Genomic DNA, 23,708 nt, shown 5'->3' with positions numbered 1-23,708 from the left:
ATGCCCAGCGACGCCTCTGAGCAGCTGCGGGTGCCGGTGCCGGCCCTCGGGGAGCCCGGGGGCAGGGCCCGCCCCGGCCCGCCTCGCCTGCCCCGGCACGGCCCCGCTCCGCCCCGGCACGGCCCCGCCCCGTTCCGCCCCGGCCCGCCCGGGCTCGGCACGGAACGGCACTGCACTGCACTGCACGGCACGGCGCGGCACGGAACGGCACGACAGCGCCCAGGTGAGCGCCCAGCCGCCTGGCACGGCTCGGCACCGGAGCGGAGCGGACCGGACGGCCCCGGGGAGGGGCGGATGGGACAGCCGGACCCGACGGAGACCCCGCCTGGGGACCGCTGCCGGCACCAGTGAGCTGGGGCGGCGGGGCCCGGCCCCGGGGTGCGTTGGGGTTCCTGTCCCTGCGGGCTGGCAGGGGACTTGTCTCAGCCCCGCGGGGATCCCCTGGCTCCACGGCTGTCCCGGGGGGGCTGGCAGCCGTACCCATCCCCGGGCCAGCCCCAGGAGGCCCTTGGGGTCCTTGTCCCCGGGGGACTGGCAGGGTCCCCATTCCAGTCCCCGGGAGGGGGAGGGGTTACAGGGCAGGGATGCTTCTGGGGGACAGGCAAGGGGCTGGGAGGTGGCAACAGGCAGGATGTTTTCCCCCGGCCACAGGCACTTGGCTTCACCCCCCGCTTGCCATATTTGGGAAGAGATTTGGTGCGAACAATCCTCCTATGGCAGCACCCAGTATTGCCTGGCCCCAGGGGACCCCCAGGGGACCTCAGCACCCCCTGCCCCACACACAGCTGTGGCAGTGCCCCAGGTTCCTCACCCATCCACAGCGGGTAAAGCCCTTTCTCCTCTATTTTGGCAGATGCAATGGTGACCTGTCCTCCCTATGTCCCAACGCTGCTCAGTGCCGAGACCATTGGTAACCGCATGCCAGCGGCACCGCACAGCATGGGGCTGTTGTGCCGCATGTGCCTGTTGCTGGTGCTCACCCTGGCCCCGCTGGGCACTGGCATCTGGCAGTGCCCCCGCATCCCTTACAGCTCCACCAGGAACTTCTCCGTCCCCTATGTGCTGCCCAGCCTTGATGCTGGCAGCCCCGTGCAGAACGTCGCTGTCTTCGCCGACTCCACTGGTCCAGTCGCCATCTTCATGGCCATCCGTAACCGCATCCTGCTGGCCAGCCCCGAGCTGCAGCTGCTCTCTGTCCTCGTCACTGGCCCAGTGGGCAGCACCGAGTGTGAGATCTGCCGCCTGTGCCCAGCCACCACAGACAGCCCCAAGGACATGGACAACATCCTGCTGCTGCTGGACCCGCTGGAGCCGTGGCTGTACAGCTGCGGCACGGCACAGCACGGGCTGTGCTACCAGCACCAGCTGGAGGTGCGGGACGGCAAGGTGGCCATCACGGCCACGCACTGCCTGTACTCGGCCACGGGTAACAGCCCTGCGTCCTGCCCTGACTGTGTGGCCAGTCCCCTGGGTACCAGTGCCACTGTGGTGGCCACCTCCTACGCCTCTTTCTTCTACCTCGGCTCCACCATCAACAGCAGCATGGCGGCACAGTACAGCCCACAGTCAGTGTCCATCCGCAGGCTGAAGGGCACCTTGGACGGCTTTTCGAATGACTTCCAGTGGCTGACGGTGCTGCCGCAATACCAGGACAACTACACCATCCACTACATGTACTCCTTCGCCGACAGGGACCACGTCTACTTCCTGATGGTGCAGCCGGAGCGGCCGGGCTCAGCGACGTACCACACGCGCCTGGCGCGGCTCAGCACCCATGAGCATGACCTTCACCGCTACCGTGAACTTGTCCTTGACTGCCGCTTTGAGTCCAAGCGGCGGCGGCGGCGCAGTGGCGAGGAGGGTGCCACGCGGGACGTCACCTACAATGTGCTGCAGGCAGCCCACACTGCCCGCCCCGGTGCCCGCCTGGCCCGGGACCTCGGCATCAACAACACCGACACGGTGCTCTTTGGTGCCTTCGCCGAGAGCCAGCCAGAGAGCCGGGTGCCACAGCACAACTCGGCCGTCTGCGCCTTCCCCCTCCGCCTCCTCAACCAGGCCATGGAGGAGGGCATGGAGAAGTGCTGCGGCACCGGGCACCAGCCACTGCTGCGGGGGCTCAGCTTCTTCCAGCCAGTGGAGTACTGCCCACACAACGTGAGTCCTCTGCCCTGGCTGCCGGGTGCTGTGCCCATCCCAGGGGCTTGGTGGTCAGCTGGGAGGCGGGGAGGTGGAGCTGGGATGCTGGGAAGCACTGGTAAAGTGGGGTGGACTCGGAGGGGGTGGGTTGAGCAGGGGGAGAGCGGCACTGCCCAGGTGGGGGGTAGCCCCACCAGCTGCCCACCGCCTATCGCAGGGGCCGCCGCGCTTCGCCAGCCCCGGCCGTGCAGGGAGGCAGGGGCCGGTGGGCAGCCGGCTGCACTCCCCCCCAGGCACCCCGTGCTCACCGAGCTGGGTGCTGCAGACACATGTCCCAGCACATGGCGCTGCCGCTTGCCGTGCGCCAGGCCAAGCCTCGCCCAGAATGGCTTCCTGGGGGAGCGCTGGCTCCAGCCCGTGGTGACTGTCCCCAGCGCTGGGCTGCTGATGGCCATCCTCTCCAGCTTGTTTATGTGTGCAAGAGACGGGGAGGCTGTGGGGCCTTGGTGCTCCCCGGGCCGGGCTGTGTGGGGCGCCCGGCTGCTCCCGCCTTGCCCCCCCATCCCCCCCCCCCCCAGGGCCCCCGCCTTCTCTGGGCAAATAAACCGCAGGCGGAAGCGCAATTAGTCACCAGGATTTCTCGTCTGCCGTGGCCTCAGGGTGGGAACACTGTGTCCCAGGTACAAGCCCTGGCATGGCCAGGACAGGGGCAGGTGGGCAACCCGGCGAGGCCCCCTCTGCAGGGTCCCAGCGAGCACCCATGACGTGAGTTCTGGTGTTCTCAGCCAGGCGGGGGGCGAGGTGCGGCCAAGCCCCCTCCTCATCTGGCACGTGGAGTAGACAGCCCCTGCCGCTGTCACACCCGGGCAGGGCGAGCCTGGAGGGGACCCCGGCCCACGCACTGGGGGGGGGCCCAGTGGGGACCCCCTGGCTCCTGGTATCCCACTTCAAACCCATGCCCCCGCCAAGCTCCAGGGGCTGGGGAGGGCCGGCTTTGGGGTGTTGGTCCTGCGGTGCCAGCGCCATAACCACATCCAGATGGGGCGGGAGGGGAGGGCAGGATCTGACGCTGCGCGGGGGCTGCGGGAGGGGCCCTGGATGTGGCTTTTCCTGCAGAATTTTCACAGCCTGGTGGGGAGCTTGGGCAGTCAGGTGTTCTTCAAAATATCTTGTGGTGGGAGCTGGTGCTCACCCGCAAGGGTATGGGGGGGTCAGGGTGCCGGGGCTGGCTTCAAGTCACCCACCCCGCTCTCGGATGCAGGTGAACCTCTCGGCGCCAGTGACCGACACCAGTTGCTGGGACCAGCCCACCCTCGTCCCTGCCACCTCCCATAAGGTGGACCTGTTCAACGGGCAGCTGGCCAGCGTCCTCCTCACCTCCATCTTCGTCACTGCCCTGGGGGATGTCACCGTGGCCCACCTGGGCACAGTGGAGGGACGCATCTTCCAGGTGGGATGGGGGGCCGGGAGGGGTGGGGGCTCCCAACAGGGTGTGGGGTACACTTAGCCCCCTACTCTGTCCCGCTGCAGATGGTGCTCCAGCGCTCTAGCTCGTACCTCCTCACCTTGGCCAACTTCTCCCTGGGGGAGCCGGGGCCGGTGTGGGGTGCCATGGGGCTGCAGAGCCACTCGCTGTTCTTTGCCGCCAGCACCAAGGTGAGTGGGGGGCCCGGGGGGGGCAGGGCAGGTGCTGAGCCCCACACATCTCGCTCACTCCACTCTCCATCCCCAGGTGTGGCGCCTGAACGTCACTGGCCCTGGCTGCCGCCACTTCTCCACGTGCCAGCGCTGCCTGCATGCCGAGCGCTTCATGGGCTGCGGCTGGTGCAGGGATGGGTGCACGCGCCGCCACGAGTGTGCTGGCCCCTGGGTCCAGGACAGCTGCCCACCCGTCCTCACCGACGTAGGTCTGCGCCGCTGTCCCCCCTGCTCCCCCCACATCTCCTGGGTGCTTGGATGAGGAGGGAGGTGGCAGATGGGGTGGCATGTGGTGAGACCTTTGCTCTGTGCGGAGATGCTCTCCCTGGGATGGGTGTCATGCCTTCTGGGGAAGGGGCTTTCCAGATCTGCAACCGTCCCCAGGTGCTTGGGGCTTGGGGCGACATGGATGCTTCTCCCACAGTTCCACCCCCGGAGCGCCCCGCTGCAGGGCCGGACGCGGGTGACACTCTGTGGCATGAGCTTCCACTCCCACTCGAACCCCAATCCCCACTACGGCCCCCCCGGCAGCTACCAGGTGGTTGTGGGACAGCGAGGCTGCACCGTGCTGCCGGAGAGCAGGAACCACAGGTGCGCAGTGGGGGTGGGGGCTGGGGACAGCAGCAGAGAGGGAGCTGGGGCTCTCCCCAGCCGCCCATGGCTGACCCCCATCACTGCCCCGCAGACCCCCGCCCACCTCCCGCCACAAGGACTTTGTGAATGTGCTGGTGTGTGTGCTGGAGCCAGGGGGCCAGATGGCAGCGGGGGGCCCAGCTGATGTGGTGCTCACCGTGGAGGAACCCGCCGGACCCTCCAGCTTCCATGTCCAGGGCTCCGCCACCCTCAGCGGCTTTGTCTTCGTGGTATGGTTGTGCGCCGGTGGTCACCCCGATGTGAGGCAGCTGCCCTCTGGCAGGGTTTGGGGGAGGGGTTTGCTTACCCACTCACCCCACAGATCCCATCTCTGCCCAGGAGCCCCGTGTCAGTGACCTGCACCCCTCGTTTGGCCCCAGGGGGGGTGGCACCCACCTCTGGCTCCGTGGCACCCACCTCTCAGCAGGGAGCAGCTGGCAGGTGATGGTCAACGGCTCCGAGTGCCCCCTGATTGAGCAGCCCAGGTATACCCCTGCCCTGCCCCCACCAGGCACAGTGGGGTCCCTGGCATGGGGACAGGCTGGGAGACCCCCCCACAGTCCCACTGTCCTCTCCAGCCACAGCCGCTTTGTTCCCAGGGAGGGCGAGGGGGCGATTCAGTGCACGGCTCCTGCTGCCGGTGGCCTGGGTGCAGCCTGGGTGTCCCTGTGGATCGACGGTGAGGAGTTCCCAGCCCCCTTGCCCTTCCAGTACCGCCCCGACCCCTTCGTTTCAGCCGTCATCCCCAGCTGCAGCTATGAGTGAGTGTGTTGGCTCCCTTCCCCTGGCTGGGGGTCAGCCCCAGCCTTCCCAACACCCTGACTAGGCTGGATGAAGTTCTGGGGACCTTGGGCACCCTGGGGACCACGTGCACCCTTGGGACCACGTGCACCCCAGGGCCCTGATCCCCGCTTGCTGTAGGGGCTCAATACTCACCATCATTGGCACCCACCTGGACTCAGTGTATCGTGCCAAGATCCGCTTCGAAGCCAGCGGCGTGAGGACCAAAGCCACAGTAAGCACCAGGGCAGAAGGCCATCGCCCCCCGCCCTGCCCCGCCTACCCCAGCCCGCCAGGCGCCGTGCTGCGCCGGTGCCCAGCATCCCCCTGCCCGCAGGAGTGCGAGGGCTCGCGGGCACCGGAGCGGCTGCTGTGCCGCAGCCCGGCTTTCCCCTTCGAGAGCGAGGTGGCGATGGTGGCATCGGGGAACCTGAGCGTGCTGCTGGACAGCGCCGCCGGCCACCGGCTCTTCCGCCTCCGCTACTACCCCCGGCCCGAGCCCTTCCCCTGGAAGCAGGAGGGCGGGCGCCTCCGCCTCAAGCCTGGCGATGACGAGATCGAGGTGGATGTACGTGGGGCGGCAGGGAGAGCCGGGGCGGGGGTCCCGCTGCTGGGACCTCCAGGCTCAAGGCGCTGTGTCTGGGCAGCAATGGGGGATGGATGCCGTGGTCTCCTGCATGAACATCACCATGACGGTGGGTGGCCGGGACTGCCACCCCAACGTGCTGAAGAACAAGGTGACGTGCCGACTGCCCCGTGAGCTGCGCCTGCCCCCGGCAGGAGCTCCTGTGGAGGTAGGCACCCCCTGGGTGGGCAACCCCCCTGGTGTCCCCACCCCACCCCTACTGAGCCCCTGCTCCCCCAGATCTGCGTGAACAGCGCCTGCAAGGAGGTGGGCTGGGTGCTGCCCCCCACCACCTCGCTGGACCTTGCCGCCAGCCTGGCCCTGGGCACTGGTGTCACCTTCCTGCTCTGCTGCATCCTGGCTGCTGTGCTGCTCCGCTGGCGCTGGAGGAAGAGGGGAGGTGAGTGCTGTGCTCACCAGGCACCCTGCCACCCCCCAGCCCCCACCATGCCCCCACCCACCCACCCCGCTGCTGCCCACAGGGACCGAGAACCTGGAGCTGCTGGTACAGCCCAGCCATGGCAACCCCTCCGCCACCACCCTGCGCCCTGGCGTCGACTACAGGGAGGTACTGGGTAAGTGTGTGTCACCAGCGGGTGGTGGGGTGCTGGGTGCCCGCCCAGCCCTCACCCTGCCTCTGCCTGTCCCAGCAGTGCTGCCCACGGCAGCCAGTCCTGGCCCAGTAGGGCCCCGGGCACGATTCGCCAGTGCTGGTGCCGGTGCTGGCATGGCAGGCGGTGGCTCCCCCATGCCCCTGCTCAGGGCCACATCCTGCTGCCTGGAGGACCTGCGACCGGAGCTGCTGGAGGAGGTGAAGGACATCCTCATCCCTGAGGAGCGGCTCATCACCCACCGCCACCGGGTCATCGGCAAAGGTGATGCTGCACCCTGATTTGGCCGTGGCATCACCCACTCACTGTGTGTGGCGCCAGCTTCACGTTACGCCACCTGTCCCCAAAGGGCACTTTGGCAGCGTCTACCATGGCACCTACATGGACCCACTGCTGGGGGACCTCCACTGCGCCATCAAGTCCCTGCACCGTGAGTAGCGCCCGCTCACACGGCGCAGCCCCGCGGCATGGCGTGGTGGCGGGGCCCTCCACAGCTCAGCTCTCGGCAGGCATCACGGACGTGGAGGAGGTGGAGGAGTTCCTGCGTGAGGGCATCCTTATGAAGAGCTTCCACCACCCTCAGGTGCTCTCGCTGCTGGGGGTGTGCCTGCCCCGCCACGGGCTGCCGCTCGTCGTCCTGCCCTACATGCGCCACGGGGACCTGCGCCACTTCATCCGCACCCAGGAGCAGGTAGGGGGGTACCCTGAGCAGGGGTGAGGGGGAAGACCCCCAAGCTTGGCTCACACTGCTTCCACCCTGCAGAGCCCCACACTGAAGGACCTCATTGGCTTTGGGCTACAGGTGGCCCTGGGCATGGAGTACCTGGCCCAGAAGAAGTTTGTGCATCGGGACCTCGCAGCCAGGAACTGCATGTGAGTGTGGCTGTGCCTGCCAGACCCCCCCCATGAGGTCACCCTGGGGGTGGGCATGGGGGACGCTGCCCAGTCGCGCCCCCCAAAACCAGTGTCCCATAGGCTGGATGAGACACTGACGGTGAAGGTGGCTGATTTCGGGCTGGCACGGGATGTGTTCGGCAAGGAGTACTACAGCGTCCGGCAGCACCGCCACGCCAAGCTGCCCGTCAAGTGGATGGCGCTGGAGAGCCTCCAGACCCAAAAATTCACCACCAAGTCAGATGTGGTAGGCACAGCCCCTGTCCCTGTCCCCTATCCCCTGTCCCCATCCCACCTGGCCCCGCCATGGCAGCCCTCTGCTTGGCAGTGGTCCTTTGGGGTGCTCATGTGGGAGCTGCTGACGCGGGGGGCATCGCCGTACCCCGGTGTGGACCCCTACGACATGGCCCGCTACCTGCTGCGGGGGAGACGCCTGCCACAGCCCTGCCACTGCCCCGACACCCTGTGAGTGGGACTGGGGGGGTGGGCAGGGTGGTGGTGTGGGGTGTCCCCAGGGGGCCACCAGTGCTGATGGGCATGTCGGGGCAGGTATGGGGTGATGCTGAGCTGCTGGGCACCAGCACCTGAGGAGAGGCCGTCCTTCACGGGGCTGGTGGGTGATCTGGAGCATGTCCTGGCCACGCTGGAGGGTGAGCACTATGTCAACCTGGCTGTCACCTACGTCAACCTGGAGTGTGGCCCCCCCTTCCCACCTGCTCCCCCGGGACAGCTGCCCAGCGGCAAGGATGAGGACGAGAATAACGAGGAAGAGGAGGAAGAAGAGGAGGAGGAGGAAGAAGAGGAGGAGGACACAGCCATGTGCTGATGGGGTGCTCTGCACTGTGGGGGCTCCTGGACCCCCATGCACCATGGGCACGCTCCCCCTAGGAGGGATGCAGCATGGAGCTGGGTGCTATGGGGCACCCTCCCTGTGAGACGGGTGCGGGGAGGCAGGTGGGCGCTGTGGGGGGTACCCCACAGCTCACACCCGCATTTGCTGGGTGTTCTCCAGGCTTGGTCCCATGCCACGGGGTGCCGTGGGGCTCAGTCCTGTGCTGGCTGGGTGCTGGGAGGCTCAGCCCCACACTGATGTGACTGTGCTGTCTGGGGCTCAGGCCCACAACGGCTGGGTGCTGGGGGTCCCAGACTCGGCCCCACAGCGGCGAGGCTGTGCTGTAGGGGGCTGGCTTAGCCCCAGTGGGTGCCACAGGGTGGCCTGGCCCACCCAGGGGTCCCGTGGGGTTTTCGGCCCCTTGGCGGCTGGAATTGCTCATTAAAAACTAATTATATTTTTTCCCAGACTGGGGCTGTGTCTGTGGGGGGGGGCCATGCGCGGATTGGCAGCACCCCTGTCCCCCTGCGTGGGGGGCTCCCGTCCCCGGCTCCCCCCGGGGCACCCCCCTGCAGGGGCGCAGCTGGGGGCGCACCCACTGTTCCCGTGCCAGCCACGGGAGGGCACCTGCACACCGGGGCTGGCACGGGCACCCCCGGCACTGTCCCCCGCGGCCAGCACACCGGGGTCCCCCAATGCGCCCCAGCTCCCGCCACAGCCCCCTGTGCTCGGGGGTCCCAGGCAGCCGGGAGGTGACGCCAGCACTAAGCAAAAGGATTTCCCTAAAATCCCCTGCCCAGCCTGAGCCCGTGGCCCCAGCCACCCCACGGCGCAGCGCTCCCCGCGCCGTCTCGCGCCTCACAGCACCCCAGCCATGCAGCCAGATGGGTGCCTCGAGCCCCCCGGCTGGCAGAGCCCCCCACTGCTGGCAGAGCTGCCAGCGGAGCCGTCGGGACTATATTTAACTGCCGCTGAAGAGGGTGGAAAGGGCTGTACCCAGCGAGATGCCAGCTCCCCGCCACGACCCCCAACCACCCAAGTAAGGGGGCAGAAGCGAGGGGCACACCATGCTCTTGAGCATGGGGTGATGGTGCCCCTGGGATCCCACTACCTGCGGTGTGGGGTCTCCACGCCCCTGCGATCGTGGCATGGTGGGTGCCTGGGGTGTGGGATCGCAGTGATCATGGGATCACAATGCTCCTGGGAATGTTGGGTGCCTGGGCATGGGATCGAGGTGCCCATGGGATCATAGGTGCTTGGCTGTGGGATCACACTGCCACTGGTGTCATGGAGCCCAGGGCATGGGATTACAGTGTCCCTGGCATTGAGGTGACCATGGGACCACGGTACCCAGGACGTGCAATCATGGTGGCAGACGCAGTGACACCCAGCCCACAATAACCCCCCGGCACTGCCTCTTTCCAGCACAGTGACCTACCCACCCTGCCTGCACAGGGTCCTGACGGGGCACACTGGACAGGGCTTGGGGCTGCTGTGTGGTGACCAAGTGTCACCCTAATTACACCCTAATTGCTTCAGCTGCTGCCTGTGCAGGGGACGGTGCAGCTCATGCCCTGGGGCATGCCCAGAGGCTGTCACTGGGGCTGCCCAGGAGCTGGGGGGAGCAGCTGAACCCCCCCTTGGTGCTCACTGCCAGATGAGCTGGCTTTATCTGCTCCTTTTGCTAGCAGTGGTGGCAGATGTCACATTTGTGAGGAGCTCGTCCCAATGAGGACGTCCCCTCTGCCCCACTTTGGGGCAAAAATCCCCTAGAACAAGACACTGGAAAAGAGGAGGGGACCGGTGATGAGCATCACTGCCCCGGGCGCACACCCAGATCTCGGGGCAGGGGGTGAGGGCAGGGTTTGGGGGTGAGCGGGTGGTCAGGGGATGCTTGCGGCAGGTCTAGGACAGGGATGCTGAGACGTGCCCTGGCCCCACAGCCACGGGCAGCTCCGCTGGCCGGTCCGTGGCCAGCCACGCGGGTCCTGCCGCCAGCGCCGGCTTTAAATAAACCCTCCCCGGCTGCTCATTAAGCGGAGCCGGAGCCCGGGGCCGCGTCAGCTCCCATCAGCCGAGCTGTCCTTCTCTGCCGGCCTCGCACCTGCACGGTGCCGCTGCTCGCAGGAGGATATTTTTAGCACAGCTAGGTCCCAGCGTCCCACAGTCAGGGGTCTGCCAGGATGGTGCCTCGGTTTCCCCGTGGCGGGGCCATGCTGCTCCCGTGGCCCGGGTTTTGGGGTGGCCGTGCCTCCCAGCATGCGTGCCAGCCCTGCCCACGCAAGACCAAGCAGCACCATTTTGGCTACGCTGCCGAGTTGCTGTGGCAACTGGTACGGTGCAGGAAGGGGCTGGCACCGTGCAGTTATTAGGGCTGGATCAGAGACCGGGGGTGCTGGGGGATGCTGGGTGCCGGGGTTGTGGCTGGGGCAGCTGGCTGGGGTACTGCCAGCAGCTGGGATGCAGGGAGGGATGCAGGGAGGGATGCAGGGAGGGATGGACAGATGGACAGACAGGCACTCTGGGTGTTGCCCCCCTCAGCACCGGGCAGGGCGGGTGCCCAGGGTTGTGGCTGGGTAGCAGATAGGTGCCAGGCCCCCTGTCCTGTGACATGGGGGGCAGCCCCAGGGGCACCCCATGTGAGCAGGGCTGTCAGGTGCCTGACGGTGGGGCGGTGCAGCAAACTGCTTGTTAGCTGACAAACCTCGCATGGTTACAGTGACGTGCCTAAGGCTGCCTCCCCCCCAGCAAATGTGCTTGCGGAGATGACAGATTTCATGCTAATACGCATTTATCCTGCCCTAATTACACAGCGGGAGGTGAGGAGTGAGCACCCGGCCTTTAACGCCATGGGCTGCCAAGCGCCCACCCCTGTCTGCCCCTGCCTGCTGCTGCCAGCCGGCATTGGCGCTGGTGCTGCACACACCGCCACAGCACAGGGGACAGGCAGGGGGACCTTGCAGGGTGGCATCTTGCAGGGCACCTGGCACCCCTGCCCCTGCTGTGGGGTGCCTCAGAGGTGCATGGGTGGGTACCAGCTGAGTGGCACCCTAAGGTGCTGCAGGGCTGGGCATGGTTGGTGGAGCACCTGGTTGAGCTTTGGGTGTGTGCGGCCATGCCATGCCGTGCCACACTGTGCCATACTGTGCCATGCCACATCGTGGTGTGCCCACCAGCCCCGGCTGCGGCAGAGCAGCCAGCATCCCACCCCGGCAGCACGCCTTGCACACACAGCACTTTAAATGTTTTATTTGGGGAAAGTGCTGTCGTTAGCAGGGATTAATTATTAAAATCAGACCCATCTATAAAACATGAGTGGCCACACGCGGGGCTGCGGGTGCACAGGCAGAGCCGGGCACAGTCCTGCCGCTGGCAGCTCCCGGGGACGCGCTGTGCCGGCCTTTGCCAGTGCTGCTCCAATGGCACGTCGCACCAGCAGTGGGTTTGGGCTCCTCATGGCAAAGTGGGTGCAAGTGCCGGTGCCTGCGGCGGGTGCCCCTCTTTTACCTCACCGCGGCCCACCAGGCAGCCAGGGGTGGGGGCTTGACTGGCGATGGGCAGAATTGTGCCAGATCAGCACCCGCGCAAGACGGCGCGCTCTGGTGCCAGCCGGCCCGGCGAGGGGTGGCAGGAGGCAGCAGGCAGCGCCAAGCTGTTTTTAGCGGCTGCCGGCGCACTGGGGAGCGGGTGTGAAGAGCGGCCGCTGCGGCGCCGTTTTTAGAAACCAGTAAGTTTTGCTAATGATGACTGCAATTGGCGGGGGGCTGCCTGCACCCCGGCCCCTGCTGCCTGCACCCTGGGCAGGCTGTGCACCCGGCCCCGGCAGCCAGCCCTGTCCCTCTGTCCTCCCCACCCGGCTCTGGCACCCGCACCTGGGGCACCCACACCCAGGGCACCCGCACTGCCCGGGCACCTCTGCGCCCAGGGAGCTCTGCTGGCCTGAGCAGCTGTGGTGGTCCCTGGGGCGCTTTGGTAGCTCTTGGCCATCTCTTGTCCCCGAGGAGCTTTTCTTCACCCTGAAGCCTTCTAGCCTATAAGGCACATGTTTTTCTCCTTTTTCTGCCCCTGACAGCATCTACCCTCAGCCATAGAGGCTCACCCCATCTCAGTGACTGGTCAGGACCTGTGCCAGCCATGTCCCAGTCCTGCTCCCGGTCCTGGTCCCACTCCTCTCACCGGGGGCTGGCTCTCTCCCGGCAAGGAGCCCCACTTGACTTGCACGTGGAACTCCTCGCCCCGAGCAGCCTCCCTGCACCCTGGTCACTACAGCTGCAGGTACCACCCCAGGGGACACAGGGGCCCCCAAAGGTCTTCCAATGGGAAGAGGAACCAAACCCTGATGCCATGGGTCATGTCACCACTGTGGTGCAGGTGGTCACTGTGGTGACCATCCCCCCTCCCAGGCAGGGCTCTGGGGACCAGAGCCAGCCCTGGATGTGATGGGGGCCAAGCTGGTGCAGAGGCACAAGGCTTCGTGTGCTGTTGTCATCTTGTCATCGACACAAGGGATGAGCCACACAAGGAGTGGGCTGCCCCAGGATAAGCAGTTGCAGTCAGTGGTGCCCAGCCAGGCAGAGGGTGGCCCTGTCCTAACCCACAACGTGGTCACTGACTGGGATGAGCTGGAGGAGCTGTGGCACCATGTCCTGTACCAGGAGCTGGGCATCTGGCCCAAGGAGGTGGCGGTGCTGGCCACAGCTGCCCCACTCTCCCCCACTGCCAAGCAGGACAAGGTGGCCAAGCTGCTCTCCAAGGACTTTGGGGCACCGGCCATGCTGGTGCTGCCCCACTCTGCTCACCGGCTGCTCTGACACCGGTGTGGCAGTGGGCTGCAGTGCCAGCACCTCCTATGTGGCAGGGTGCAGCAGGCTATGCACTGCTCTCCCCCAACCCACCCCCTGCCTGGCCACAGCCGTGGCCACCCTAACGCTCCACCTGGGCCAGCTGCTGGGGTCCCACAGGGTCCACCTGGGTGCCAGCCCCCTGCACCACTTGAAGGAGACCTGCTGCTGTGTCCTGCTGGGGGCTGGGGGGAACCTGCCCCTCACCCCCCCCTGCCCCTCGGGGCTGCTCCTGGAGGATGAGCAATTCCGTTGTCCTGAGGTGCTGCTGGCCCCCCCACCTGCTGTGGGCAGGGGGCACCATGCCTGCCTGCTGAGCTGGGGGTCCCCCCCACCGCTGCACGGTTGCCTGGCTGGACTGCTTGCTGGCCACCTCCCTTGATGCCTTCCAGGGTGCATGGGTGCCACGGGACTCCTACGGGGAGGGCAACCCTGCCACTGTGCCCCCCCCCCCCGCTGCTGACCCAAATAAAGGGCCAGGGGTGGCGATCAGTGGCTGTGCCCCTTTTTTCCCTCCCTCTGCCCCCCTGCCAGCCCCCCCCCCCGAAAGGAGGGATGGGGTTTATTTGGCCCCGTTGCCGTGCCGACTGTGCAATTATCGCTGATTGCCTGGCGGTTGCCATGGTGATGGCAAGCACGCAGGGATGCGGTGCCACGTGGCGCTTGAGTCATGGACACGCTGCACCCCCCCACCCCCCCCTGCACCCCAGCACACACCCCATGGCACCAGGCTGCCAGGCCAGGCTTGCCCTGCACCCCCTCCACCCGCTGGCTCTCCCCCCACCCATGTCCGTCCCCCCCCGAAGCAGAGGGGTACAGCCGGGTGCCCCCCATGCACTGTCCCTCACCCAAGGCAGAGGGGTACAGCTGGTGCCCCCAGCCCTGGCAGCCCCACACCGGGCAGCCCGGGCTTGCTCACTCTGGGGTCCTGCAGGAAATGTCACTGCAGACTGGCCACGTCATCCCACAGCCAGCTCTGGGCTCACTGCAGGGCAGTGGGAAGGGTGGTGGGTGCACAGGGCAGTGGGTGCTTGTGGTGGGGGGTACCTGAGGCAGTGGGTACCTGAGGCAGTGAGTGCATGGGGTGGTGGGTGCCTGGGGTGGTGGGTGCCTGGGGTAGTGGGTGCACAGCATGGTGGATCCGCGGGGTGGTGGGTGAGCAGGTCAGTGGGGCAGGGCACAGCAGGGACTCATGCCATTGGGCTCAGCAGAGCTGATCGCCCCAAAACGGCACACAAGGTGGCCCAAGATCCCAACCAGGGCTGGGGCCAGCAGGCGACCGGGGGAAGTGATGGGACCCCGGGGCAGCCCTGCCCCGGGCAGACGGCTGGTGCCAGGAGGTGACGGGCGTGAGCTGGGCCGAGGGGTGCTGGAGGAGCACTGACTGGTCTGTCCCCAGAGCTGCGAGCCACCGCTGGGCAGCCCTGAGCTGCACCGGGCACCTGCCGAGTAATTGTGAGTTACGCTCCAGGTTCCCGCGAGGTGCAAAGATTAGTAACTGTGCCATGCTGTTGCCAGCCGCTATGATTAAACTCTTGATTAGAAGCTCAGACTACAGTGCCCTGCTAATTCCCCTGCTCTCACGTGCCATTGATTACCTGGCACGGGTGGCAGCGGGCCCAGGGCTCGCGGGGCTCGGGGACACGCAGGGGACAGGTACATGGGGTGCCCCAGGCTGTCTCTGCTTTGAGGTGCTGCCGGGTCTCCTTGTGCGCAAAGGGGAGATGCCGGCTTTGGGGATGGGACCGCAGTGTCCCCTGTCCGTGGGCCTGTCTGACCCGGCCATGGGGGGCTGTAGCTCCTAGGAGAGGACGGCCACAGCCCTGTGGTGGCTCAGGGTGCTGTGGGCTGGGTGCTTCTGAGGACCTGGGGTTTGGTGGGTGCAGGGGCACGAGGGCAGGGGAGTGGGGTTGCAGTTTGGAAGCGGCACCATAAGGGCCACAAATGGCAGCACATGGCACGCAGCCATTTGGGAGCCTGTGCACATGGCTGCACCGCATGAGGAGCGAGGTGCTGCAGGGGCTGGGGACCTGCCTGCCCCCGCTGGGGCTGTGCTGCCTGCCCTGGGCTGTGGGCAGAGTTAAGAGCATCGTGGTGGCCAATTTCTTGCCTCTTTCTTGCCCCTTGGCCCAGGCCATGGGGCACAGACAATCCCTGTCCATGGGGGAGTGAGCGGAGCCTTTGACCCCACAGCTGGACGCGGAGGACAAGGGAAGGAAGTTGTGTGGTTCCCATGAGGATCATGGCACAGAGGCAGGACCATGTGCCTGCCCACATCGTCATGGCACCTTTTAGTGTCCTCAGGGGACAGACACCTGTGATGCTGAGCCCACACTCAGCTTTGCTAATAACCTCCTGTCCACCACATCCTATCCCATCGGATCCCATCTGTCCCATCCCATCCCATCTCTTCTCATCCTATCCATCCTGTCCCATCCCATCCTATCCCACACCATTCCATTCCATCCATCCCATCTGCAGCCCAAGGGATGCCAGCTCACCCCAGTGTCCCCTCTCTCCCACCAGCAAAGCCTGCCGTGATGCCATGGCTGGATGCGGCCCGTGGGGCACAGCATCCCATGGGCGGCCACCCGCCAGGGGAGGAGCTCGGACTGGGACAGCAGGGACAGGCTCAGGGGACACCACAGGCAGCTGGGCTCACCCGGCCGGGCAGCAGCTGGAACGGAGCGAGCCGCGGAGGGTCACGGGTATTTACGCACCCCCCGAGCCGCCGCCGCGTGGGCAACGGCGCGGGGTCCCGTGGGTTCCCGGACCCCAGGCAGTGGCAGCGTCCCGGCCCGCTGGTGGTGGCTGCGCCGCCGCCCTGCCCAGGGCAGTGGCCGCCCCGGGGGACACGGCTGCCCCGTCCCGCCGCGCTGCGGGGGCGCGTCCCCGGAGCCACGCGCGTCCCAGCCCCGCGGGCGCCTCTCCCGCGCGCGACGGGCGGGGCGCGAAGTTTGGCGGTGACGTCAGGGGCGGGGAGGGGCGCCCCGGGGGCGGGGCCCCGCGGTCCCGCCCCCCCAACTTGCCGCGCCGGGCGCGCGGGGCCGCGCCGCGACGGACCGACGGCTCGGCTCGGCTCGGCTCGGCTCGGCTCGGCTCGGCTCGGCTCGGCCCGGCCCGGCTCGGCTCGGCTCGGCTCGGCTCGTCTCGGCCCGGCCCGGCCCGGCACCGCACCGGCCCCGCGCGGAAGGGCGGGAGGGAGGGGCGTGCGGCCCCCCCCAAGCGGCGGCCCCGGGCCGCGGCCCCCCTTTGCGGTCGGAGAGGCGTGCAGGTGAGCGCCGCGCCGCGCCGGGACAGCCCCGAGCCCAGCCGTGCCGGTCCGTGCCGTGGGCGAGGGGGGCCGGGCCCGGGGTGGGCGCGTTGCTGGGCTTCGGCACTTGGCCGGGGGCTGCCCCCGCGCTGTCCCCCGCCCCGCGGTGGCCCGGTACCCCCCGGCGGAGCCAGACCCGGCTCCGTGTGCGCCCCGACGGCCGCCCGCCGCCGCCCCTGCGCCGCCGGCACCCCGCGTCCCGCAGAGCCCCAGCCCCGACGGGCGCCGCGGGCACGGCGCGCTGCCGGAGCCCGGCCCCCCCCCCCGCGCGTCCCTGCTCGCCCCCCCGGGGCCGGTGCGGAGCCCGGCGACCCGGGCCGGGGGGCCTCGCCCCGCGCCCCCGCCGCCCAGCCTCCTCTCCCGGGCCCCGGCCCCTCTCTCCCGCAGCCCCGCTCCCCTCCCGCTGCCGCATCGCTCCCAGCCGGCCGCGGCCGAGAGCTCCCCTGCGGTGCGCGGCCCGGGCTGCCCCTCGCCCCTCTGCCGGGGCTGGGGGTCGGGGGCTGCGGCCCGGCCCCGCCGCTGCCCAGCCCGGGCGCTCCTGCGGGCAGCGCGGGACTGGCGCAGCCCCTCCGCCTGCCGCCTCCTGCACTGCCGGTGTGCCGGTCCGTCTCGGCCCGGCGGCGTTTTCTGCCTCTCCTCGGTGCATCCTTCCCCCGGGATGTGGGGGGTGGGATGGCAGCGGAGACCCCCTCCACGGACACGTCCAGGGCGGCTGCAGGTGGAAGCGGGGTCGGAGATGGAGCGCCGGCCGGTGGTACCCCACGCCGTGGGGCAGGGCCGGGGTGCGGGGGGCTGGGGGACCCACTGGTGAGGGCTGCGTGGCTGCGTCATCCCTCCGTGCCATCCGCACCCGGCCACCCACTTCCCCGCTATTGTCTTACACCCGCTGTTGCTTCTGATCCCAAATTAGATGCTTTGGGGAGGGGGGAGTGGGGGGGGGCTGGCTGCGCACGGGTGCCAGCACAGCACCCAGCCTCCCCCCCGGCACCCCAGGGAGGGAGCGCTCGCCCCTTCACCCACCCCTTCTCTGGGCACCCCTGCCACGGTGGGGGCGCTCTCGCCTGTGGGGTGCAGGTGCTGGCCCCAATGTGGGGCTAGGTGCCAGCCTCACTTGTGGGGTACCCCACGAGAGCTGAGCCCCCCTGAGCCAGCCTCGGGCAGGGGAGGGTGCCAGTGCTCAGCCCTGGCAGGATGGGTCCCCACTAAACCAATGGGAACTAATTTTATGAGCGCAGATTAGCTGAGCACTCAGAGAGACAGCAATAAAATCCCGATATATCATCCCACCCGGGTCCCCTTCCCAGCTAATCCTGGCATCATGCCGCCGGCGCTGGCAGCATTCCCACCCACCCGCAGGCCAGCCCTGCCTGTGCCAGCCCATGGCACCGAGCCCGCCGCCATGCCAGCAGCTGCCAGGACAGCCCTCGTCCCCCTCGGCTGGCCACAGTGGCATGGCAGAGCCGAGGTCGTGTGGCAGGGGGCCATGCAGGTGCCAGGCAGGACACGTTTGCCAGGGAGGCTGTTGGGATGAACCGAGTGTGGGCTGGAAAGCCTCACCCTGTCTGTGGCATGGGCAGGGGTGTCCCGTGGGTGGTCTGCTTCTCTTTTGGGGCTGGGTGCACCCTGAGTGGGACGGGCAGGTGCTCTTGCCCATTGTGGGCTTTCTCGGCAGGAGGGTGCCTGGGTGTCATGTGAGCAGGGAGCACCCATCTTGCAGGCATCGCTGGGGCAGGCACAGAGGGCAGGTCCAAGGGATTAAGGCAGGAAGGAGCATCCCCCTGTTCCCTAGCCTGCTGCACCCACAGCCCACCCAGATTTGGGGTCAGTCACGCCAGGGAATGCTTAGGTGCATGCCCGGGGTGCTGTGGACAGGACCACCTTCCTCCCAGAGCTCACGTGGCGGAGACGGGGCCATGCACCCGCAGGTGGGTTGGGTGCTGCCAGGTGCTACCCATCCCTGCCCCCTCCGAAGGATGTGCCGCTTTCTGCATCTCCAGCTCCCATTGCCATAGCAACAGGCTCGGCGCTTGGGTACCCGCGATGCCGGCTCCCGCATCCCGCACTGCCATCCTGCCCGTGGCCCTCGCTGCCAGGCCCCCGGGCGCTGCCGGCACAGCATGGCAAGGCCAGCACATCCGCAGCGTGGCATTTCAGGAGCTTTAGCACCGGGTGACGAGTGCCTCCAGCGTCGTGCCAGCATCCCGTTGTGGGGTCCTGCTTGGGTCCATCCAAGAGGACTGGGGGGGGGCCTGGGCAGCCCTGTCTCTTTCTGAGCCATCAGAAAATAGCATCAGCTGGAACTTCCTCCTGGTAACAGGGTGGGAAAAGGAAAAAAATCACTTCATGGGACCAATTTTTTGCTGGGAAGCTTCCAAGCAGGGTCTGGTTTCGAAGGGTTCTCAGCACGAAAGCAAGGGGCAAAATGTCCTGCCAAAAGGGCCAGAGGAGCTGGCACGTGCCGAGGTCGGTGACCTGCCCGCTGCGGGCAGCAGGAGTGCCGGCACTGCTGAACAGCGGTGCCCGCCTGCCCCGTGCTGCAGTTGGGCACCCGGGGCTGGTCAGGGCCAGGGAGCTGAGGCTGGTGTAAGTCACTGCACATGTGACAGTGTGCGATGATGTTTTGCCTGGGGAAACCCTGACTACAGAAATGTCACCGTGAGGCAAAACCGGGGCAAAACCGAGCTGAGATACCGGAAAGGGTCTGTGCCTCCGCTTGCTTCCCTAGTGGGTGCTCCAGGCTCTGCGCTAGCCCTGGCTACTTAATAAATCATTAACAATCTGTGAGCTGGGGCCAGGGGGCTGGCTCGCAGCCCTGCCGGTGCCCCAAGCCCAGGCAGAGCGGCCGGATGCCACGGGGATGGACGCGCATTGGTGGCATTGGGCATGTGGTGGCTTGTGGTAGCCAGGGAGCAAAAGCAGCCGCTGTACTTCGTCAGGTTTTGCAGCACTAGCTGTAACTATCACGGCTCGGGGGGGCCTGCTGCAGTTCCGGGGGGGGGTGTGTGGTGCTGGGGTGCTCACCGCCTCTCCCTGCCCTGCCAGCACCGGGCCCTGCGATGCCGTTTGGCTGCGTGACACTGGGAGACAAGAAAGATTATAACCAGCCGTCCGAGGTGACCGACAGATATGACCTGGGCCAGGTCATCAAAACGTGAGTTGGTCCCTCCCTGGCCCCGCGGGTGCCCCAGGGACCCCAACCGCCTGTGTGCTGCAGGCTGAGGAGCAGCACGATGCTGCCCATGGTCCACAGCTGGGCTGGGCAGGGCACATGCTGGGGTGGCTGTCCCCTAGTCCCTCTCGCTGCCGGGGGTGGGGGGTATCTGTCGCCAGCTCCAAGGAGGGTGGTGAGGTTTCCCAGCTGCTGCTGGCTGCAGCTGGGCAGCTCCCCGTATCGCTACCTCCTCCCCCCAGATTTGCGGGGATTGCAGCAATTCCACACGATCCCAGCTCCCCTGAGTGCTCCAGGAAGCAGGAGGGCTCTGCTCCAGTAAAGGAAAGGACAGATGTCATCTGCAGGGGACAAGTGCTGCTGCTTCCCCACTTTGATTACTATGCTGGGGGACCTGCTAGGAAGCACTTCAAAAAATGAAGCCCCCAGACCCAACTGAGAGTGGTTTGACCCCAAAATATTCAGCAGAAATTTTTCCATCGGCCTTCAAAACACCAGGACCGCTTGGCTGTGGGTCATGCCTGCCAGGGTGATGTGTTGTGGCAGTGGGGACCTGTTTGGGTGCTCCTAGAGCTTTACTCCGTCCTCTGGGCAGCCTGTCCCAAAACCCATGGGTCCCAGTTGCCCTGCACCCAAGGCGGTGGCCAGGAGGATTTTGGTGCAGCCGGGGGGTGCAGGAAAGCCCAAGGCTTTGGCAGAGCGGTGCCGAGTGTGCCCCAGGGGCTCCCCTGCGGCTCTGGCCTGGCCGATGGGCTCGAGCACCATTAATAATAGAACAGAAATATTGCAGCATCCCCAGGCAACCGGTGCATATCCCCTTCTTTCTTCCCGACTGCAGCACTGACATTAATGTTGGGGTGTGCTGCTGTTCTGCCTTGGCATGGGCAGCTCGGCAGTGGGTCTGACCCCGGCTGCTGTGGGGAGGGGGCTTTTTAATCAGCAAATTTCCTCCCTTCCCTATTGATCTGCTTGTTCCATATCAGTTCCTTCTCACTGGCTTTCACACACACACATCCTCTTGCCTCCAGAGAGACTCTTCACTGCAGCTTCCTTCCACCCCAGCAGCATCTCCCCTCACTGCTGGGATTGGGGTGGGGTGGGGGTGGGTGTGGGTCTGGGGACCACCCAAGCACCACGAGCTGGGCAGTCCCCAGGGGGGTGACAGCTGCAGGCACCCTTGCAGGGAGGAGTTCTGTGAAATCTTCCGGGCCAAGGAGAAGACAACAGGGAAGCTGTACACCTGCAAGAAGTTTCTGAAGCGAGATGGGCGGAAAGTGCGGAAGGCGGCCAAAAATGAGATCATTATCCTCAAAATGTGAGTGCTGGGGCCAGGGGGGGCTTCCAGGCAAAGCAGGGACCCCTGCCCATGCCCCTATGTGTCTGTAGGGTGAAGCACCCCAACATTCTACAGCTGGTGGACGTCTACATCACCCGCAAGGAGTATTTCATCTTCCTGGAGCTGTAAGTTTTGGGGGTGCGGGGGGCTGGCGGGGGTGCCCCGTTGGGGGTGTGTCTTGGCAGAGCTGCTGTTGGCAGGGCCACTGGCCGGGAAGTCTTCGACTGGATCCTGGACCAGGGGTACTATTCGGAGAGGGACACCAGCAATGTCATCCGGCAGGTGCTGGAGGCGGTTGCCTACCTGCACTCACTCAAGATTGTCCACAGGAACCTCAAGGTGGGTGGGGGAGTGGGTGGGAGGACCCGTGGGTGCTGGTGTGCCCCCCCACCCCAGTGCTCACGGCCCTTGCGCCCGCAGCTAGAGAACCTGGTGTACTATAACCGCCTGAAGAACTCCAAGATCGTCATCAGCGACTTCCACCTGGCCAAGTTGGAGAATGGGCTCATCAAGGAGCCCTGTGGCACCCCTGAGTACCTGGGTGGGTGAGAGCCGGGCGGGCGGGCGGGTGGGCAGGGGTGGGTAGCACTGCCGGGGTCCCAGCACGTCCCTGCTGCTCCTGGCCACACTGGGGACCAGTCCTGGGGGCTCCCATCGGACACATGATGGTCATGGGTGCTCCTGGCAGGTCCCTCCTGCTTCCCATCACCCCAGGGCTGATCCTGGGTTCTCCCAGTGGGTCCCTGTGGCTCCCCATCACCCCGGGGCTGATCCTGGGTGCTCCTGCTGGGTCTCTGCTGCTCCCCATCACCCCGGGGCCGATGCAGGGTGCTCCCAGTCGGTATCTCCCTCTCCCCATCACCCTGGGGGTGAGGGGCCAGGGCACTGGGGACCCCGGGGCAGGGCTGCTCTCCTGTCCCTCGCAGCTCCGGAGGTGGTGGGGCGGCAGCGGTACGGGCGGCCAGTGGACTGCTGGGCCATCGGCGTCATCATGTACATCCTGTGAGTGCGGGGTGAAGGCCAGGGTGGTCGTGGGGGGCCAGGGGCGGGGGGCCAGTCTAAGTCCCCCTACCCTGTCCCCCAGCCTCTCGGGGAACCCCCCCTTCTATGAGGAGGCAGACGAGGATGACTATGAGAACCATGACAAGAACCTCTTCCGCAAAATCCTGGCTGGGGACTACGAATTCGATCCGCCATACTGGGACGACATCTCGCAGGCAGGTGAGCCCTGCACCGGGAGGGGGGGACACACAGGGTCCCACGTTGTCCCACAGGGGGACACACACACAGGGTCCCACGTTGTCCCCCTGGCACTCACTTCCCCACCCTGTGTCCCCAGCCAAGGAGCTGGTGACGCGCCTGATGGAGGTGGAGCAGGACCAGCGGATCACAGCGGAGGAGGCCATCTCCCACGAGTGGTGAGGGGCAGCGGGGGTGGGCAGGGGGCTGGGGGGGGGCTGGCAGGGGCTGCTCACCCCTCCCTGCCTACCCAGGATCTCCGGCAACGCTGCCTCTGACAAGAACATCAAGGATGGTGTCTGTGCCCAGATCGAGAAGAACTTTGCCCGGGCCAAATGGAAGGTGGGTGGGGGTGCCCCGTGCCTCAGTTTCCCCTCTCAGCCGAGCCCAGCCCAGCTGTCAGCCTGGGGCAGGGGGCGGGGCTGCCACCCCCTGCGACCCCACCAGCCCCCCGCAGGCATCCCTGGTGGGGGACCCGACGCCCCGGTGAGGGGCCCGGGGGCAGGGCAGCACCCCACCGCCCCCCGCCTCTCCCTCCGCCCGCAGAAAGCCGTGCGAGTGACCACGCTCATGAAACGCCTGCGGGCGCCCGAGCAGACGGAGACGGCCCCGGCCCCGGCCCCGGCCCCCGCCGCCGCCGCCGCCGCCACGGACACTGCGGCCCCCGGCACGCCGCCCGCCGCCGCGCAGTCCCCGGCCCCCGGCACGCCGCCCGCCGCCACGTGTAACGGGGACGGGGCCGCCGCCGCCGCCGAGGCCCCCAGCGAGCAGGCCGGCTGAGCGGCGCCCCCCGCTCCTCTGTACATAGCCCCGGCATGGCCCCCCCGCGCCCCCGCCTGCGGCCCCTTTTCTACGTGCCCCGACGGAGAGCCGGCCGCGGGGCAGAGCCCTGCATGGAGCCCGTCCTCCCCGGCCCCCCTCTCCCCCCTCGGTGGCTTTGCCGGTCGGTCTGTCCCCCCCCGCCCCGTCACTCCCCCCCTCCCCCTGCTCTCTCAGTCTGTCCCCCGCCGCCGTCCTCCCCCGGGGATGCCCAGAGATACGGGGCAGCCCTCCGGCCGCGAGCCCCGCAGGGCTGGGGGGGCGGCGCGGGGCCCCCCGGACACGCGTGCATGTGCGGGGCCGCGAGGGGGTCGCGGGCAGAGCATCTGCCCCCCCCCCCCCTCATCCCGGGGGGGCTCAGCGGGCAGAGCACCTGGCAGCCCCCCTCATCCCGGGGGGCCGCGTAGCGGGGGGCGAGGCGGCACGGACCCCCTCCCCGCCCGGGGGCGGCCCGCGCGCCCCCGCGCATCGTGTCCGGAGGATCCCGAGCGGCCTCCCCGTGCCCCCCCGGCCCGGACCCCGCTTCCCCCCCCGCAGCTGCATGCCTGCAGGGCCGGCTCTGCCCGCGGCTGCCGCCGGCGCCCCCCGCTGTATCTCTGGCAAATAAAGACCCGCTGAGGACAAACTGAGACGGCACCAGCGCCTGCCCTGTCTCTCTGTGGGGCCCTGTCCAACTCGGCGGGCGGCGCGGCCCGCCCCGGTTGGGAGCGGCAGGGCCCTGCGGCAGCTTCTCCCGGCCCCCGCCCGCCCCGGGAAGGAGCCGCGCGGCCCAGCGGCCG

General features: G+C 67.5%; 2 protein-coding genes across 5 annotated transcripts; both read left to right on the top strand.

Moving 5' to 3' along the window:
* Positions 1-173: 173 nt before the first annotated feature.
* On the top strand, positions 174-8,673 carry MST1R (macrophage stimulating 1 receptor). The gene is made up of 21 exons (XM_040593489.1): positions 174-223; positions 854-2,157; positions 3,401-3,589; positions 3,670-3,795; positions 3,872-4,042; positions 4,262-4,428; positions 4,523-4,700; positions 4,810-4,955; positions 5,070-5,231; positions 5,392-5,485; positions 5,588-5,818; positions 5,898-6,044; positions 6,116-6,275; positions 6,358-6,450; positions 6,529-6,750; positions 6,836-6,916; positions 6,996-7,177; positions 7,250-7,359; positions 7,462-7,627; positions 7,709-7,845; positions 7,930-8,673. Exons 2-21 carry the CDS (start codon positions 859-861, stop codon positions 8,204-8,206), a joined length of 4,338 nt encoding a protein of 1,445 aa, XP_040449423.1. The 5' UTR covers positions 174-223; positions 854-858; the 3' UTR covers positions 8,207-8,673.
* A 7,500-nt stretch (positions 8,674-16,173) lies between these two features.
* On the top strand, positions 16,174-23,558 carry CAMKV (CaM kinase like vesicle associated). Of its 4 annotated transcripts, none has more exons than XM_040593503.1 (11): positions 16,174-16,327; positions 19,409-19,517; positions 20,719-20,850; positions 20,922-20,996; positions 21,072-21,210; positions 21,292-21,412; positions 21,798-21,873; positions 21,956-22,092; positions 22,211-22,289; positions 22,365-22,452; positions 22,657-23,558. In XM_040593503.1, exons 2-11 carry the CDS (start codon positions 19,423-19,425, stop codon positions 22,888-22,890), a joined length of 1,176 nt encoding a protein of 391 aa, XP_040449437.1. In that variant the 5' UTR covers positions 16,174-16,327; positions 19,409-19,422; the 3' UTR covers positions 22,891-23,558. The 4 variants fall into 4 exon arrangements, with proteins under 4 accessions (XP_040449437.1, XP_040449436.1, XP_040449439.1 ...); XM_040593502.1 differs by lacking the exon at positions 16,174-16,327 and adding an exon at positions 19,173-19,319; XM_040593505.1 differs by lacking the exon at positions 16,174-16,327 and adding an exon at positions 19,203-19,290.
* The last annotated feature ends 150 nt before the right edge of the window (positions 23,559-23,708 follow it).

The sequence above is a fragment of the Falco naumanni genome, chromosome 4 (genome assembly GCF_017639655.2).
Source record: "Falco naumanni isolate bFalNau1 chromosome 4, bFalNau1.pat, whole genome shotgun sequence".
NCBI lineage: Eukaryota > Metazoa > Chordata > Aves > Falconiformes > Falconidae > Falco > Falco naumanni.
Note: the sequence above shows the minus strand (reverse complement) of the source record. Positions and strands in the feature narration are given on the sequence as shown.

Excerpts from the sequence above, each read along its gene's own strand:
- MST1R (XM_040593489.1), top strand. The coding sequence starts at position 859 with ATGGTGACCTGTCCTCCCTATGTCCCAACGCTGCTCAGTGCCGAGACC. Across the intron at positions 4,043-4,261 it reads GCCCACCCGTCCTCACCGAC|TTCCACCCCCGGAGCGCCCC; the intron begins GTAGGTCTGCGC and ends CTTCTCCCACAG. Across the intron at positions 6,451-6,528 it reads CGACTACAGGGAGGTACTGG|TGCTGCCCACGGCAGCCAGT; the intron begins GTAAGTGTGTGT and ends CTGTCCCAGCAG.
- CAMKV (XM_040593502.1), top strand. The coding sequence starts at position 19,250 with ATGTGGTGGCTTGTGGTAGCCAGGGAGCAAAAGCAGCCGCTGTACTTC. Across the intron at positions 22,093-22,210 it reads GGACGACATCTCGCAGGCAG|CCAAGGAGCTGGTGACGCGC; the intron begins GTGAGCCCTGCA and ends CTGTGTCCCCAG. Across the intron at positions 22,453-22,656 it reads TTGCCCGGGCCAAATGGAAG|AAAGCCGTGCGAGTGACCAC; the intron begins GTGGGTGGGGGT and ends CTCCGCCCGCAG.